This window comes from Gobius niger (genome assembly GCF_951799975.1).
Source record: "Gobius niger genome assembly, chromosome: 9".
In the NCBI taxonomy this organism is placed as follows: Eukaryota; Metazoa; Chordata; class Actinopteri; order Gobiiformes; family Gobiidae; genus Gobius; species Gobius niger.
The window spans coordinates 7,100,009-7,117,541 of NC_136860.1; the positions used below are offsets into that span (position 1 = coordinate 7,100,009).

The window sequence follows — 17,533 nt, forward strand, 5'->3', positions numbered from 1 at the left end:
TCATTACCAGATTTGTTTCAGTGCCATAACAATATTAAGTCACTTGTTCTTAATTAAATTCACACAACTTTAGCTTCATAAGTGGCATCTGTTGCGTGCAATTACAAATATCCAAAACGATTTAGAAAAAAATTCAAAACGGAGATATCTGCTTTTGCAAATGAACTCTTCATATCGACTTTCAAATTCTGCTATGTTGAAAGGGCTACGTAAATACTATATCTGAAATACTGTCAAAATCAGGATATGACTTGTTACGGATGCCAATCATCTGAGAGTAAAGTCAAGTCAACTAGTCACAAGTCTGAGTCCCTGCTAAAGGTTTCACTGTTCAGAAGCGGATACGTCTTAATGAAGAAAAGCACCAGCAGACAGTGTGTTGGGTACAGCACGTCAGCGTTTATTCCATGCAGCTGTTTGCTCTGGTTTGTCCCATTGCGCTGTACACTCAGAATACAGGACGAGGGGGGAAGGGAACCTAAAACATGACGCGGGGAGAGAGGCAACATGGAGACGAGAAAATACCCAAGCATTGACCCTGCTTCGTTCACGTACATGGAATCAGGATCATGTGAAGGTCCATATAATAGTTCCAGTTTCACAAAATACTGTCCCCTAGCGTTGTGCTTCCACGGATTAACACTTTTTCTGGAGAGACGGGGAAGAGATCACCACAAAAAAAAAAAAAAAAAGAGAGAAGAAGCTGCCATTAAATTATAAAGACCACAAAAGCTCACAGGTCATTGAAATAAATTAAGAGATGAGAGTTATTATGTAGGCCAGCTACAAAGAGAAATCATAAGAGTTCCTTCATGAAAACACAGTCACAACGCTCACACTGGAGGTTTGAGAGGAGATGTTACAGTAGTAGACAAGTTCAGAAGACAGTTTGGATGAACATATTTCCACCAGGCAGTATGACAGTCAAAGGGTGTGGCTGTGGCCGTAAACAGGAAACTAAACCCGAGTCACGTTGAGAACTTATTTTACTCCGCCACATTTGAAAGATAAACATAATGTAAAAAGTCAACTTGCCCACGTGTTTTGTTTATTTCACTGTAATGTACACTCCAGAGCAGTAGGTGGCTCTGTGGGCATATGTTCTTTTTTGCACGGGTAGTGAATTCGAAGCCGCAAAGTTATTTTTCATACCACATAGTATTTATTGGATTTGTAATTTCTACTTGGAATACTTTAGTTTAGAGCTTCGCATGGAATGTCATGAATTCATGATTACAAAGGAAATCCGCCATTAGCTAAAAACACTAAGTGGAGAAGAAAGACGTGGAACAAATCCGTTAGCTGTTGAGTCACTACTGGTAAATACAAATAAGTCACTGTAGTGTCCAATAACAATAACTCCAGTATTTTACCTTTTGATATCGCCATTAGTTTATTATTGCTGCAAATCCCATGATGCCTAGTGATATGACATCACGATCCTGAACTTTATTTCTACAGCAAATACTTCAGTACATTCATCCATCCATCCATTTTCTTCCGCTTTATCCGGGGCCGGGTCGCGGGGGCAGCAGTCTCAGCAGAGATGCCCAAACTTCCCGATCCACACACACCTCCTCCAGCTGTTCTGGGGGGACCCCGAGGCGACACCAGGCCAGCTCGGAGACATAGTCCCACCACCGTGTCCTTGGTCTTCCACGAGGCCTTGTCCCACTAGGACATGCCTGGAACACCTCCCGCGGGAAGCGACCAGGATGCCCGAGCCACCTCAGCTGGCTCCTTTCGACGTGAAGGAGCAGCGACTCTACTCCGAGCTCCTCCCGGGTAACTGAGCTCCTCACCCTCAGTACATTCACTTAAGTAAAAAATGTGACTGAGCAACTCCTCTATTGGAGTTATACTTGACCAGTGGTATCTGTACTTATATGCAAATCATAAAATCAAGTACTTTGACCACCACCGTCTTTAATGGTGATCAAATTCACTATTTAACAATATAATTTAATTTCTAAAGAGTGTTGAATACAACTGATTTTCTCCTGTAGAAATGTTTTAATGCAAGAAGCGAAGCTACAGCATCTAGCTAGGCTAACCGGCGTCTAGTGGACGCCTAAGGAACTGCACGGCTGCAAAACTGAGCAGCTGTTTAAGGACAATGTGTTAAGTATTTTATCCCAGTAAAGACCGAAACAGAGGAACAAACAGAGGGATGTTGCAGCTAGGTTACATCGTTGCCAAAAACAGCCTGTTTTTGAGAGTCCAAACATAGCATGCTAATTTGTCGCCTTGGCGAAGTTCTTTTACAGTTAGTCAGACGTTAGCTACGCGTTTTCACTCGATGTAGGAGCTTTTTTAAACATACGGAAGGACAATCAATTCCACTACTAGAAACTAAAAGTCAGTACCTTTAACTGTTTTCATTTTAGGTTTTTGTACTTTTTTCTTCCTTAATCCGGTCACATTACAATGACCGAAGTAAGCCAAGGACACAACATTAGACTGGGATTAAACCCTAACCCTACTGGTTACAGAATAGTGCATTTAACTCTTTTCCCCAAAAAGCCTGTGTGAATATTTTATTGTAATGTGTTTTCTGGAAATGTAAGTGACCCAGGGACCCATAATGCTTGGTGGAAAATTTTAACATTTCAATACATACAGTAGAGCTTCCTGGTCACCAAAGTTCTGTCCAGGCGGAAAGCAGAAGACAGGAGGGGGCGACAGACCACGGTACAGTTCACATGATGATTATTATTATCATTACACCAAACTAACACTGAGAAGAACATCCTCCGACTAACTAACACTCTAGTGCAGTGTCCCGGGTCAGACAAGAAGATGAAGTGTCCTCCACCAATATTGTGTAAAGTGGGACCAAATTGGAAAACCTTCCTGATTTTGTAAAGAAAAAAAATCTTAAGAATTTGTTCATGAAGCCATTTCTCAATTGAGCCTTTTTGGTCATTTTCTCCACAGAAACAATCCAGAATACTGTTTATGAATATTTTTCTACATATTATTCTCATTTAAATGTACTAGTATTTACAGTAAAAACATTCTTAAATTGTAAAAAGTGCTAAATTAATATTGCTATCACGATTATTGGTCAACAATTAAGCAGCAATTTAGTAGGTTGTTCATTTCAGAAAACAAGTAAACATTTGATTAAGAACAAAAATAAATTCACAAAAAAACAATAAAAGGCTATATACAGTGGTGTGAAGAGTCATATTCATAGGGAATAGTTAACTTTTTTAAATTTAAATGAGCCAGTATACTGCATGGCTATTGCACCTTTAGTTTGTTTCAGGGGAGACTTGACTAACCTGAGCTTGTAAAGTGGACGTAAAAAAGCACACACACGAGTTATAAGATGCATCTAGCCCAGCTAGACCTCCACCTGAGAGCCAAGGGTTATTGCATTTCCAGCAGCAGCCGAGCAAAATAAAGTCAATTATGCGGGAAAATCTATTTAGGAGAGTCCAGATTCCAGGACTCATACTTTTAATCCATGTGCCATTAGTCTGGCTTCAAATAGTCTAAGCTCCTACAGATGTGTTTCTGTCACATGACTTTATCATTGTTGTGGGCCTCAGTTTAAAGACTCTTCATCATTCAAACCATAGAAATGACTTTAGCTATATGAGCCTGTTCCTACAAATGCGCACATTTTGTTAGCAGTCGAATCCCAGACCCAATTTAAAGGGACTATACAGAGTTTAAAAATGTCAAAATTATGTATTTTCCTCCCCCTATATGTTCCAACAATGTCCTAAGGTGTAGAATGAGCCCAGACCTGTTCACCACAACTGCCTCTAAAATCCTGCACTGTCACTCAAAAAGGTGTCAATTCGGGTCCGAAGTGCCGTCATGCACGAGCTTAATATAGAAAGTGCAGTTACATGTATGACCTGAAGTGGCAGTAGTGAGTATGAAATGGCTATGTTGCATCTAGCTCCTTTAAATTGAACATTTTATCCCCATACAAATGAATAGGGAAGACAGGCGCAATACTACCTTATGGCGAGGCACCTTTTGTCCTTTTCATGGCATTTATATCATTTCTGTAGTGTTTTCATTGACATCATATAAGAAGAGGAAAAGCAATTTGAGTTAGCATTCAGCTCAGACGCCACTTTTAGAAGTAAAATCTTAAAAGGTCTGACCATTTACTATGACTTCTAACTAGTCTTTGATCTCAGCTTCATGTGGTCGATGGTTGACAACAGCTGTAAACATCTGGATCGTTCATAACTTGTTTGAGGTTAATGCTAACCGCTATCGGAAAAATACATTGAGCTGCACTGAAAAGTTCGACTTAGTAACTTGTCCGCATACATTAGAATCCACCGCTGCTTCTCCTTTTTATTTCTATGATTCAAATGAAGGAATATTTTGTTACAGGTTCAGATGGGTGATGGGCGGGGTCATATACTCATCGAGTCGTTGTTGGTATACTGCATTTCAATTAATATAAACACTACAAAAACTGGTCATTTTAAACTATGAATGTGTAATCAAAAATACTGTAACGGGACATTAACAACCTTAATGTGTCACCCTACTCGTCTCCAGTGTGTGCTTACACTGGTGTATGAATGAGAGAGTGAATGGGTGACTGGTCCCTTACTGTAAAGCGCTTTGGGCTGGATATAGGTACAAAAGCGCTATATAAGTTGAGTCCATTTACCATTTGTGTTGACAGAAGACGTTTTACTTTGAGACTATTATTGTTTCATGTGGAGTGTCCCAGTAAACAGTTACATTGGAATTACCACCATGGAATTTTCAGCTGCCCTGTCATTAATATAAATTAGTATGTTCAACATTTGTGGATTTTCCTACTGCGTGCACCTTACGAAAAATACCTAATAAAGGGTACAGAAATACTGGCTCCTAACGTCACCAACACATCTTCAAAAAAAAAAGAACGTCCCGGGACACTGCAGCTAGACAACAACACGTACTCTCCTCTTCCACACATGGGTACAGTGGTAAAGGGCTGGACTACAAGGCAAAGCATGGTCCCCAACACTCCAACACACACAAGTTGGTCCATTCCACGCGGTCACAGTCCTGGTTCGATCCTGAGATGTCTAACGATGTCAAAAAAATGTCTACTGGGAAAGAAAAAAAAATTTGAACTTGGTTTTCGCTCGCTGATTTATCACACCCTCGACGTCAGTTTAGCGGTCCAAGCAGCAAGTAACTGGTATTTTTCCTACTTGAAAATTACGACTTGTGACCCCAGAGCGTTCCAGCGAAATAAAGTCGGATGTAAACAGACCGGCTAATGCTACAACAGTTAGCTAGTAAGATGTTAACGCTATATGAACGTTTCTTCACACCTGATATAATTTATAACATGCTAAATACGTTATGTTGTAGGCTGTGACCAAAAGCAAAGGTTCACTGATGGAGTGGTTTTGTTGAAGTGGCGAAGTGTCTGCACTTCTCCACCGGGGGTCACTAATGCCGTCTTCATCGCGTATCTGAACTCGGGCCACTTTGATCGTCTCAGAGTTTACATGTTGTGATTACCACTTTGAGGGGAGTTCCAAGGCATCCAGTCGGAGGTGGGAAATTTACCAGTTACCAGTTGCTGGGAAAGCAGCATTACTGTAAGCTGTTGCGCACGCCATGCTAGCCAAATTCAACAGCTCCGCTTGGTCACAGTCCTGGTTCAAACCTGAGATGTCTAATGATGTCAAAAAAGGACTACTGGAGAACAAAAACAATTGTCTTGTTTATTCGCTTGACGATTACTTCCTCAACAAGGATGTTTATGCGGTCCATGCGTTTGTGCGCTAGCGTTAGCTGTCTGCGTATCATGCTAGCAGAGTTCAGCGGCTCCAATTGGTCACGGTCCTGGTTCAATCCTGAGATGTCAAACGATGTCAAAAAATGTTTCCTGGAAAACAGAAAAAAAAGGACTTTTTTTTGCCGATTTCTTCCTCAACATGGATGGTGTAGCCGTCGCTATCAGCAGCAGTTTTGCGCTAGCATTTGCTTTCCGGCGCGCCATGCTAGCAGAGTTCAGCAGAGAATACGGCAAAAGGAAAGAGATTTTTTTTGTTCTTGTTTTGTTTTGTCTGCTTTTGTTCATGCTGGTGTTCGTACGGTTAATTCAAGCGTAGACTTTCACCCCAACTGGGCCACAGTGCAAAACGTAAGAGCTTTGGGAGGCTAGATAAGCTCATGGAAAAGATGGTTGTTCGGTCAAACAAGCTAGTTGGGGTTCAAATTGTCTTTTCTTTTTCACCCAACAGCCGAAGCTTAAAAGTCTTCTATTTACAAGATATTCCTGAATTTTCCTTCAAAACTCAGACAAAAATAAATTATGAACGCATCTTTATCTACTGTACAGTATCATTCAAAAAAGGGGGAGGGGGTGTTCCCTGCCATGGGTTGCCTGGATGCTGTGCGCTTGAGGGTGGGCGATGGAAGAAAGCACAGGGGTCTCTGGTCTTCTGGATTGGGAGTAGTTTGGTGGAGTTATTGCTGAGCAGAGCGGGGAGAAGAGTAGAGAGGCCCAGGCGCAGACTTGAGGAGAGCCCGGAGGAAGAGCGCTCCATTACCACGAGGAAGGGGGGCCCTTGTTGTTCCTGATGGTGGCGTCAGAGCACTCGGCTTCAGATGAGTCACAGTCCGAGTCTCCAAACTGCAGTGGGTTCTGGAGCAAAGACCACATAGGAACGGGTTACAACCAAACAAGGAACATCTAGTCAACAATCTCCAAGTTCACCTGACACAGTGAGGGACTGCACTGATATATAGTTACAGCCGGCATCATTGGAAACACACCCACAAATGCTCATATCTCTGCCAAGTTGCCAGAGGAAAACAAAGGGGGAATGAAAACTACTCTTTCACCTTTTACTCCACAATTACTTAAACAAATGCTGAATTATGGATGTATTTCAGAGGTTCAGAGGAACAAAACGGTTTAGTTGCCCAAATTTGTACATATGTGGCCACACCGCCTTTGCTCTGCCCAATCCTGTCAGACCTTGGAAGCTAAGCAGGGAAGGGCCTGGCAGGACTTGGATGGGAGACCGGTTGGGATCACCAGGAAGCCTAGCGAATGTAGTGCGTGAGTGACTGAGAGGTGGTGGTTGGAGGGGCCGATGGCGCAGACTGGTTGCCTCGCTTCCGTCAGTCTACCCCAGGGCAGCTGTGGATACAATCGTAGCTTACCACCACCGAGTATGGAGTGAACGAATAATGCAATGTAAAGCGTCTTTGAGTGTCCAGAAAAGCACTATATAAAACCGATGCATTATTATTATTATAATAACAGGGAACGCTAACCACAACGCTAACGTTAGCTTCATGTTACATGCTAACGGCTACATCTGAGTGCCTAAGGGACAATCAACTGTGACAAAACATTTGTTTGGACCCGATTTTGACTTGACTTCATCGGTGTGTGCTATAACGTCTAAAAACACCAAAGAAAATAGTAATTTTCATAACAGACTTCATTCTTTCTTGCTAGGCCAAGCCCACACACATGATGCCTTTTTCCGTTGGCTCGGTATCCACAAATTTTAATACCAAAATTAAGTGGCAATACCTATGCACCAAAAGGGTTAAGCTTCTCGTTTTTTGAACATACAGGCAAAAAAATATTCCAATGAAACTTACAGCTGCTTTATTTTCACAGACAAAACTGTTACCTTTAAGTCAAAATTCCAGGAAAATAAAAGTAATGTACTCTTAAATACCTCAAAAACTTTATTTTCCTCCTCCTAACTAAAAAGAAGCTAAAAAGAATTTGTTTGTATGTTGGAAAGAAAAGTATGATCTTTGTTATAAATACATTGTATGAATATTATCTCTGTCTGACTGAAAGCCCTGTATGGGTGCACCTGTACTCGGTGGACATAGAACAGAAGGCAGTCCTGACCTCGTAGCTGTGTTCGTCGGAGCAGAGCTTGCCCAGGGAGATCTGAGTTTTGACCCTGCGTACGGCGCACTCCTTGTCGGACAGACCGTCGGACTGCGTGGAGATGTCTATGGGGATGTCCGGGGTGTGGGACAGCAACTCGTCCAGGTGCTCCTCCTGACTGGCACTCATGCGCTGGAGGGCCCCGCTGCGCTCCAGGGGCCCGCTGTGGGAGTGCTCACTGGTGTTGCCTTCCTCACCGTCCGACACCGACAGGTTCTCTGAGCTGAAGGTGGAGTAGGACTGGAAACTGCTCATGCAGCGGTGAGGTCTGCAGAGGGGACAGAGGAGAGTTCTCTTAAAGGCCTCCTTCACTACACCAGTAAACCCTTTCATGACTTTGCAAGCTAGTTTTTATTAGCATTACTGTGACAGTGTCCCTGAAAGGTGTAAAATGCGATATATAATGTGAAGAATTAAGATGATAGTTACAACATTAGCTCACTCTTTTATTGTTGTTAAAAAAAGACTAAGAAAAAAATAAACAGGCATATTGTTTTCCCCTGTTTTCAGACAGCTTATAACTGTTCTCCTAACTAATGCTAATAATGCTGATCATGCTAACAGTGTGACACTGCTACTTCCGGGTTTATGCTAGCTACAAAAAAAACATATGATGCAGAAGTGTGCAGAGTTATTGCTTTCACTAATGTTTGCTTTAACACAACTCCAAATTCCCACTACTACAAGAAAGACAAACAAAACAAACAAAAATGGCTACAGCTGATTCAAAGGGACTAGATTGAAGTTGACATTTTTAGACTCGATGCTGAAAAAAATTATATATACATTATATTTGTGGATTTCTTTTTGGAGACTTCTTTTAGAAGACTGCCATGCTAAGCACAGGTAGGGAGCTTAGGAACATCGCTACAGAAGACAAGCCACGACCCAAGACGATATGTGATGCAAAATACCATAATGATCATTTGTTAAATAAAAGTTGATAAATAAGCCGATTAAAGGGAGTTTAAAAATGTTAAAATGATATATTTTCCTCCCCCTACATGTTCTAACCATGTCCTAATGTGTAGAATGAGCTCAGACCTGTTCACAACTGCCTCTAAAATCCTGCACTGTCACTCAAAAAGGTGTTAATTCGGGTCCGAAGTGTCGTCATGCACGAGCTTAATAGAGAAGGTGCAGTTACATGTATGACCAGAGGTGGCAGTAGTGAACATAAAATGGCTAACTTGCATCTAGCCCCTTTAAGCTGAAATCTGGATCAAAACAACACCGGTCATGCAAACAAATGGATGACTTTGTACTTTGTCACCGGATCAATACTGAAAGAAATGTTTCCTGGCTGGGAATGTAGGAATAAAAAGGAGAAGCGGCGTTCGAGCCTAATGCATGCAGACAGTTAGCTAGTTGGCTAGTCCAGGATACTTTTCAGAGTCCGTTAGCCTGCGCAATGCATTTTTCCTATAGTTGTTAGCAATAGCCTCAAACATCGCAAATTATGAAGATGTTTTCAGCTGCTGTCCATATTCAGGCCAAAGCCTCGTTAGAAATCATAAATGAATGTACAGATCTTTTGATTTGACTTTGGATACAAATTAGCGTAAAGTGTTCTCTGAGCTAAATGCTAACTCAAATTCAGTTAAAGTTTTTATTTTTTGTGTGCCGGATACGCATCCATCCAACCCAGCCACTAAACATCATCTTATAACATGTCAAGGATAAAGCAATCACAGAAATGACCTGTACCTCGCCATACGTTAGGATTGTGCCTGACTTCCCGATTCATTCGTATGGGGATAGAACGTTCAATTTAAATCGGGTCTGGGATACGACAGATAACAAAATGTGCGCATTTGTAGGAACAGGCTCAGAGCTAAAGGCAATTCTCTAGTGAAAAATGTTTCCGAGAAGATTATAATAATAATACATTGACTGTAGGGCAGCCTGGAATAAATGTGTGTTGTACCTCTGTCGCCGTGGAAACTCCACCTCGCTGTCCACCTCGCCCTCCTCCTCCTCAGACGAGTCATCTCCGCCCTGACAGACAGACACCGGGTGAACAGGTTTAAATACACATCACTATCATAAATCATTCACCACCTGCTCTCGGTCTGCTGGAACCTGAAGTACAGACATATCGAACTGTACAAACAGAACTCCCTCCACAAACACGCTCACTGCTACAGCGTGTACACATGTTTATACAAGGCATTAAAAGGATCTGTTAACGCGCAAGGGTCTGTGAACATTGTTTTTGAAGACTGTAGAACTATTATTATTTATTTTAAACATTAAATTGCCGACCACAGCCCTTAGATGCGGCGATATCGCGGTCGCTCGTTTTAGGCCAATTTGGAAAGATTAGTTGCGTCACAGTGCTTGACATAATTCAAGTGGTAATATGTGCAGTGCTGCCCTCTACTGTCCTGGTGGAATTCTTCATCTAAAGTATTCATATTTTATAGCAACATCAACATAGAACATCTGGCCCACAGGATGATTTTGAGAAACAAGTTGATACAAATCAGAGATCAAATGCCTGTACTCAAAAATGTGAAAAATACTGTGTGTCAGCAGAACACCCTCTTGGACCATGATGTATAACACTGACGTTTGTTGAAAGTGGTGCTTTGATAAAGATTTGAAATCTGAGATACCAGAAGACCTCTGTTTGGATTGGTGGGAGTCTCAAAGTTCTGCCACTAACTTGTTCACCTGGAGAGATTTTTGCTGGAAACGTTTGGTCCGTTTTTTTTGTCACATCAGTACAAAAGTCAAAAGCTCTGGCAACCCAGTTTTCCTGCTGGAGGAGGAGGTGTGGATCGGTCCAGGCCGATCAGGTGCATTTATTCTGGCCAAGCCCAGGGGTAGTTGATTTTTGGAAAAAGGTGATATATTTCATTTATCCAGTGCTAGGTATTCCACTGGAATTGTCTTTTTTTTCTTTTTTTTACTTTGTTTCTTAGTCTACCACCAGAGAAAATGTCTCAAAGTCACGTATATTTACTAAAGCCACCACTAAAAGTTGGCTCAAAAGAGACACTTCTGATACATATTGTTAAACACATTAAAACAAAGGAATTTATGACCTTCAGCCTCCGTTGCAACAGCATTAGGGAGAAAAATACTGGAAAAGACTGGATTGTTCTATAACATCAGTGGATGGTGGCAGTGTAGACCTTTCCCTCTCATTGTTCTTTTTTATTTTATTCTTTGTGTATGGCCTAAAACCTTTTAAAATAAAAGTTACAAAAACGAGTAAACGAAATCCTTGACTTCAGATTGGTTTTGGGCGCGTACCTTCCTGAGTGGCCTGATGGTGCGGGACAGCGGGGTGGGCAGAGGGTTGGAGGCCTTAAACCCCTCTGGGTGCCCTCCCTGCGGCCTGCTCTCCCCCTCTGGGCCCGCCTCTGTGGCGGGGGCCGCGGGGGTCTGCTGGGTGCCGTCCTGGGGGTAGGTGGGCACCTCCAGGAGGGTGGAGGCGAGCGGCGCCTCCTGGCAGCGCTGGCAGCCGGGGAAGGGGTGCGCCCTGCAGGGACACAGTGAGCCGGCCCCGCCCGCGCCGGGGTTGGGGCCCGTGGACGTGCTCCTCTGTCGGCTGTGGGCGTCAGCCGCGGTGGGGATGAGGTCAGGCCCGGACCCGGACACCTGCCTCTGCACGTGGTCGCTCTGCGGGCTCCTGAGGGCCGCCGCGGGCCCGAAGTAGCGCAGGTTGTTGGCACAGTTGACGACCGCCTCCTCCCGGCCCCGCAGTGGGAGGACGGGGCCCTCGCGTCGCTCGCGGTAAGCCTGCCATGACAACAGGGGAACTCTCACACTTACAGGTAGACGAATAAACAACGTCACATAAACAGAGACAAGTTTACAGACAGCCAACCCCTTAACCCCCGACCAAACCAAGCACATTTTCTCCAATTCACCTTTACCCAAATCTAAAAAACTCATCAAAACGGATCATTTTCCATTTTCCACTTTTATATTGTTCTATTGTTGCTTTTTTGTCACTTTTATCAAGAAGCTTTTAGATTTGAGTAATGCCAGCCTGGAGAAAATGTTCTTGGCTCAGGTTCGAATTAAAGTGAAAGAGGTTAAAGTGATAGTCTGTAAGATTGCAAAGTGAGGAGAGATAAGAGTCAAACTTCTTAGTTTGCAAATTGAGGAGAGCAGGGATAGAATTTTCAAAAGTAAACAATCAAGCTCCTCCCCCTCCCTCCTGATTGGACCTGACAGGCTGGTTCACCGGAAAACCTTGCCTCATTGGTCAACGTGGGAGGATGCTAGACTCTGATTAGTTGCTGAGATCCGGGAAGGAGGAACTTAAAAAAATAAATAATAATAATACATACATATATTATTACTTACTTTACATCAAAATGTAAAACCAAGTGGTTAATTTTGCACATTTTATAAAATTTAGAAAGATGATACTTCCAGACTATCACTTTAAGACAATGTTGCGAGCTCACATTGACCGGTTTACTATTCCGAGTCTATGTTGAAATGCGTGTAAGTTCTAATGATGGGGACAGTGGTACCTCTCGGGGGGCGTCCGGGGGCAGCAGCGGGTGCTCCTGCAGAGGCCGCGCGTCCTCAGTGGCCCCCGTGATGAGTCTGAGGGCCCCGGGGAAGTCGCTGTGGCTGCCCTTGCTGTTGGCGCGGCGGTGCCGGGGCTTGCTCCGGTAGCGGGACTTGCCCGGGGGGGTGGAGACTTTGGGGCTGGCGGACAGAGGGGAAGGAGCGGGCAGGGGGTCCAGGCTGGGGATGCCCTCAGCACGCAGCAAGTCCGGCCTACGGCACACACAGACAACTTACTAACCTGAAATGCATGGCCCTATTGTACATGTTTACATTGCAGATGAATGTAATTTAGAGATATCAATTTCAAACTTTTGCTGAACATTACGAATATAGAAATGAGGGGGAAAAATGTATTGCAAGTTTTGTGTCATTTTATGTTTTCATATTAAAAAGACATTTAATGCACAAAAGGCCGGTACATAACTACTTTATAAGTATATAAATACTTCTAAAGGCCTGTCCATGTGAGACTCTGTCAGTACCTCTTGGTGGGGGGCAGTCCAGGCTTGTGGGCTATACTGCCCTTCTTCTTGATGAGTTTCTCCACAGCGTTGGCTCGGACGATGGGTCTGACCAGGTGGCGCTTGTACGTGCCGGGATACTTCTTCTCCACCGCCTGCTCTCTCCTGGAGGGACAGCAGCAGACACCAAGTCAACTACTTTATCCTCAATGCTTTTCCTTCCCTTTTTTAGTCCTGCAGGTTGAGGCAGGTGGAGCAGCATGAAGGGAGGCGAGGAGCCGGGAGACACACGGGACGATTCCCTTCCTCATCTAAAGACCAAGGGCTGAAGCTACGCATTCTTCAAATCGCAGTGTTGAACATCGCACATGACCAAATAAGGAGTTTTCAGCAGTTTAAGAGTACTTAAAGAGGTATTTAATGTCAGATGTGTGTAACATTATTTCATCTTAGGGGCCAGAGGTTCAGGGCCTGCCCTTGCTAAGCCTTGACTTTGGGCCGAGGCATCAGGCCCAGCAGACAGGACTTTGTTGTCACATCACCCACACCTAGTGTTGAGGTAAAGGCAGACAAAATATCAGCAATTTCTAGTATTTCCAAAGATAGTTACTAGGGGTGTGACAATATATCCATTTTGTGATATATTGCGATATTTTGTGGGACGATACGATGCCGATACGTTTAATGCATTGCAAATTGCATATTAATGAGGTAGCTCCACAGTTTTCACAGTCAGAAGAGGCCAATAATGATCCATAACTCAGTCAGAACAGCAGAGGGCAGCGCTACAATTTTAAGCACTTGGTCCAAACACTGTCACACAGATACATTACTTTTAATGATATGTTTTATAATCGTAAATAAGATTAATTTGGGGTTGATTTATTCCTTTTGAAACAGGACTGTGGTTTCTTGTTTATTTAAATGTATAGGCCACTGACAGGTCATTAGATCCATTTTCAGTGAGTAAGTCAGGGATCCTTTATTCTGTCATTAATTGAAGAATAAGGGATACAAAGCACAAGACAAATATAAAGCAGCATGTAGTATGTTAAAAAAGGTTTAAAAAATGTCACGTTTCTTTAAAAATCGTTTTGTGTCATAGGTTGTTTTTTGTGCAACACATCGATTATCGCATATCAGCATATCCTGAGTTTATTATCATCAGCCTTGTATCATGTGTCGTACCGATTTGTAGGTACCCCTAGTTCTTACATTTAAAGTCACACTGCAGAAAATTTTTGATTATATTGACATCAATACAAAACATGCTCTGAACAGTGGTTACATTAACTGAGAATTCTCCATCAATGGTGGAATATTTTTAGACAAAGAGGGGAGAGAGAGAAGGAGGTGTGATGCACAAAAGCTCGATACAGCGTGTGCAGCGCAAGCTTCTGTTCGCCCTCGGCTTCTGAAACATTCAGTTAAACTGAGGACATGCAAATATTCAGCTCCTGTTTGCATTTGCAACAGTGAAATATGAGCCTTACTATTGAGGAGCAGATCGGGCTCTGAATACGTCGTCCTCCTTTGAGACTTGAGTTTGACACATTTCTGTCATGTTTAGTTTAGCTCCATTTATCCTGCACTCTCACATTATTTTCTAACATAAATAATACGTATATACCTCATTAAACACCGAAAAATGCACATAATGAGACAAATTCATTTTTTACCCTCCTGTCCATCAGAAATGATCCCGAGCGAAACCACAGGCTCGGCTGGACTCAGATCAAACTATTGGTCCAGAGGGTAACCAGAGCGTGGCTTTGGACGATGACCTACGCTCCCAGTAAAGGCAGTCAGGTCTGAGGAGAAGCATTTGTTTGTGTGCAGTGAGGCTTACTTCATGAGCTCCTTCTCGCGCACCTCCAGCTGCAGCATGATGGCACTCAGCTCCATGTACAGGTTATTGGCTCGCTCCAGCTTCCTCTCGTAGTGCTCCCGGATGTCCAGAGCGTGTCTGAGGGCGCACACAGAAGGCTCGGCGTTAACATGCACCGCTCTCCAGTCCAGTCCAGCGGGTGTTTTGTTTGAATGTTGGACGCTTCAGTTCACTACCTGGAATGACTGAGAATCGCTATTGCTTCATTACTCAATGTCTTTTATTGTTCTGAACTGTACTGAACCATGAAGGGGTCACTGAGATTCAGAAAAAGGGGAGATGTCCCGAGAAGGAACCCTATGGAGACAGACTATAGTTTAAAAGTGGTGGGCAGGGACAGTGATATAGGAAGTGACTGAGAGAAGCAAGGCCAGTCTGTGCCATCGGACCCTCCCACCACCACCAACCACTCACTCACACTCTCATTCATGTGGCCTATTGTACATGTTTTTAGTGGTTAGAGTTCCCAGAGGAAACCTACGCAGACACGGGGAGAACATGCAAACTCCACACAGGAAGGCCCCGTCCAGGTGGGAATCATTGAGAGCCAGCTAAATGACTGTAATGCCTCATTTGAAAGCTAAGACCTACAAAACTCATATAAACTGATCTTTTCCTAGCGTTGTAGTCGTTTTTTTTGTTGCTCTTGTGGCTTTTTTGTTGCAATTTTCGTAACTTTTTTGTCAGGGGTGTTGAAAAATATCTATCCGCCGATACATCGCGATACTACGTCGCACAATTCTCGTATTTTTTCATTGTAGCATCTCTTTAGTCCTGCAATTTTACTCCCGCCCGCTGAACGGCAGCCCGCTTGAGCAACACTAGCATCTAGTCAGAGTTAAAGAAACTAGGGCCCCTTCCGAAACCATCAGATTGCTAAGAGCTCTTACGCCAAACCGGATGTGCTTCAGCGTCCGCGTCCGCCATGGCAAGTTGCTTCCGAATTGGTAAGTCAGTTAGGAAGTAGTTAGGAAAAGGAGCCTTGATGCTAACTATAATGGCCACTTTAGCATAGGGACCTCTGATGCTAACTAACCGGTGATCAGGAGCTATGTGCCATCCCACAAGCCACTGCGCCAAATCCCCCCACCCCCCTCGAGTGATTCATGCGCAACCACTGTTGATTGACAGGAGCACATTTAATAATAAAAATAATAATAATTTAAAAAGTAAGATTCTGCACAAGCCAAACTTTATAAAAGTGCCACTCCATATTGTCGTCCCCACAGCTCAGTCACATGTCAGTGTTAAAGAGTAAACTCAGGAAACGGATTAAATGCTTTTGTTTTCATTTAGTAGAAACTTAAGCCACATGGATCATTTGCATAATGTAGCTTTATGAAACAGCTGTTGAAATAAAATAACACTAAAGGGAAATGTTTGGATCATTTGGATATATTTTTCTCCTTAAATGTCTTTGTTTGGACACTATGTTGTTGTTGGACACTGTACAGTAGGGGGCGACATGCACTTTTGTTTGGCCTCACTCCACCAATAACTTTAAAGAAGAAGAAAAACAGCTGTTGGTGATGTCACTTCCCTTTCCCCTGTTTAAGGATGGACGGATTGTGCAAATTCTGCTGAAGGTCTAGTTCACTAACTGCATAGAGGTCTAACAGTTGACCCCATGAAAGGTTAAGGAGTTAGTTGCTAGAGTTAGTGCTTAGAGGCTACAATTTGATGGTTTCGGACGCAGCCAAAGGAAAGGTTTTACCACGGAGGAGAAGGAACTATGAGACACTCGGGGCTCTTTTAAAAATCTATATTTGGCTTCACTTTGGCTTTTACAGCAAAGACAGAGACCAGGATTATTACGGGCCCTGGAGCGTGTGAAACGGCCGAGACAGACCCTTTAGCCTTCTGACCTGAGCTCGTCTCTGCGGCGGCGGATCAGCTCCTCGTCCAGCCGGTGGATACACGTGCCCTCACTCTTGATCTTCTCAAAGTGCTTCTTCACCTCCTCCCTCCACTCAGACTGCAGGCCGAGACCAAAGTTCAGGATTATCAAGGAAAGATATGCGCAGAGTTAGCCAGTAAAGCTGCGAGAGTCTGACCTGAGACTTGAAGTACGTCTCCTGGGCCGTCCCCAGAATGTCTGCGGAGGCGATGTCCAGGTGCAGCAGGATCTGCCTGAAGGACGGCCGGTTCCGGGGCTTGCCTTGCCTGAAACAAACAAACAAAACGCATTCTGGATACAATTGTACATCAGAAGGACAACGTGTGCAAGATGCCTTTGGTTCCCCTGTTTACAACATTGACATCGTTGTTACGTTTCCCTGATGTTCGGCTCTCACCAGGTCTGCTTCATGAGGATCTTGAACCCGTCGGGGCAGGTGGAGGGCACAGGCAGGTGCAGGCTGTTACTGCCCACTCCCCAAATGATGGCTGACGAGTCCACGTCTTTGTACGGGATCTCTCCGGTCAGCAGTTCCCACAGCACCACACCGAAGGACCTGGGAGCAGTCAGGAGTCCATAGTCATTAGTCAGCACCAGATTCACTTTACTACTCCAGTTAAAGCAAAGATTTCCCCTTGTCAAATATTACTCCATTACAAGAGAACGTTTCTTAAAGAGGGGGTATTTTGCTTTTTTCAATCACATAGCACCAGTCTATATCACACTACAATGTTGACAAAACCTTCTGTTGGTCTGTAAATGCAGTAAATTAGAATAACTGTCTTGTATAAAATTGCTCTCTCAAAATGGCTGTAGCGAATGTCTTGAAATAGGCC

At 43.6% G+C, this 17,533-nt stretch overlaps 1 protein-coding gene and 1 long non-coding RNA gene across 3 annotated transcripts in view; both read right to left on the minus strand.

Moving 5' to 3' along the window:
• Nucleotides 1–1,127: 1,127 nt before the first annotated feature.
• Nucleotides 1,128–1,834, minus strand: LOC306967909. The gene is made up of 2 exons (XR_013793224.1): nt 1,803–1,834; nt 1,128–1,467 (listed from the first exon to the last, which is right to left on the minus strand). It is a non-coding gene; the product is annotated as an uncharacterized lncRNA (long non-coding RNA).
• Nucleotides 1,835–4,490: 2,656 nt separating this feature from the next.
• map3k13 (mitogen-activated protein kinase kinase kinase 13) overlaps nt 4,491–17,533 on the minus strand; it is a 71,674-nt gene continuing 58,631 nt past the window's right edge. For both annotated transcript variants that reach the window (XM_079562866.1, XM_079562867.1), the window contains 10 exons: nt 17,095–17,253; nt 16,855–16,963; nt 16,666–16,775; nt 14,762–14,878; nt 12,934–13,077; nt 12,409–12,661; nt 11,174–11,662; nt 9,840–9,910; nt 7,871–8,180; nt 4,491–6,634 (listed from right to left, as the gene is read on the minus strand). In XM_079562866.1, the coding sequence (XP_079418992.1) occupies nt 6,536–6,634; nt 7,871–8,180; nt 9,840–9,910; nt 11,174–11,662; nt 12,409–12,661; nt 12,934–13,077; nt 14,762–14,878; nt 16,666–16,775; nt 16,855–16,963; nt 17,095–17,253 (1,861 nt within the window). In that variant the 3' untranslated portion in view covers nt 4,491–6,535. The remainder of the gene's footprint in view (nt 6,635–7,870; nt 8,181–9,839; nt 9,911–11,173; nt 11,663–12,408; nt 12,662–12,933; nt 13,078–14,761; nt 14,879–16,665; nt 16,776–16,854; nt 16,964–17,094; nt 17,254–17,533) is intronic.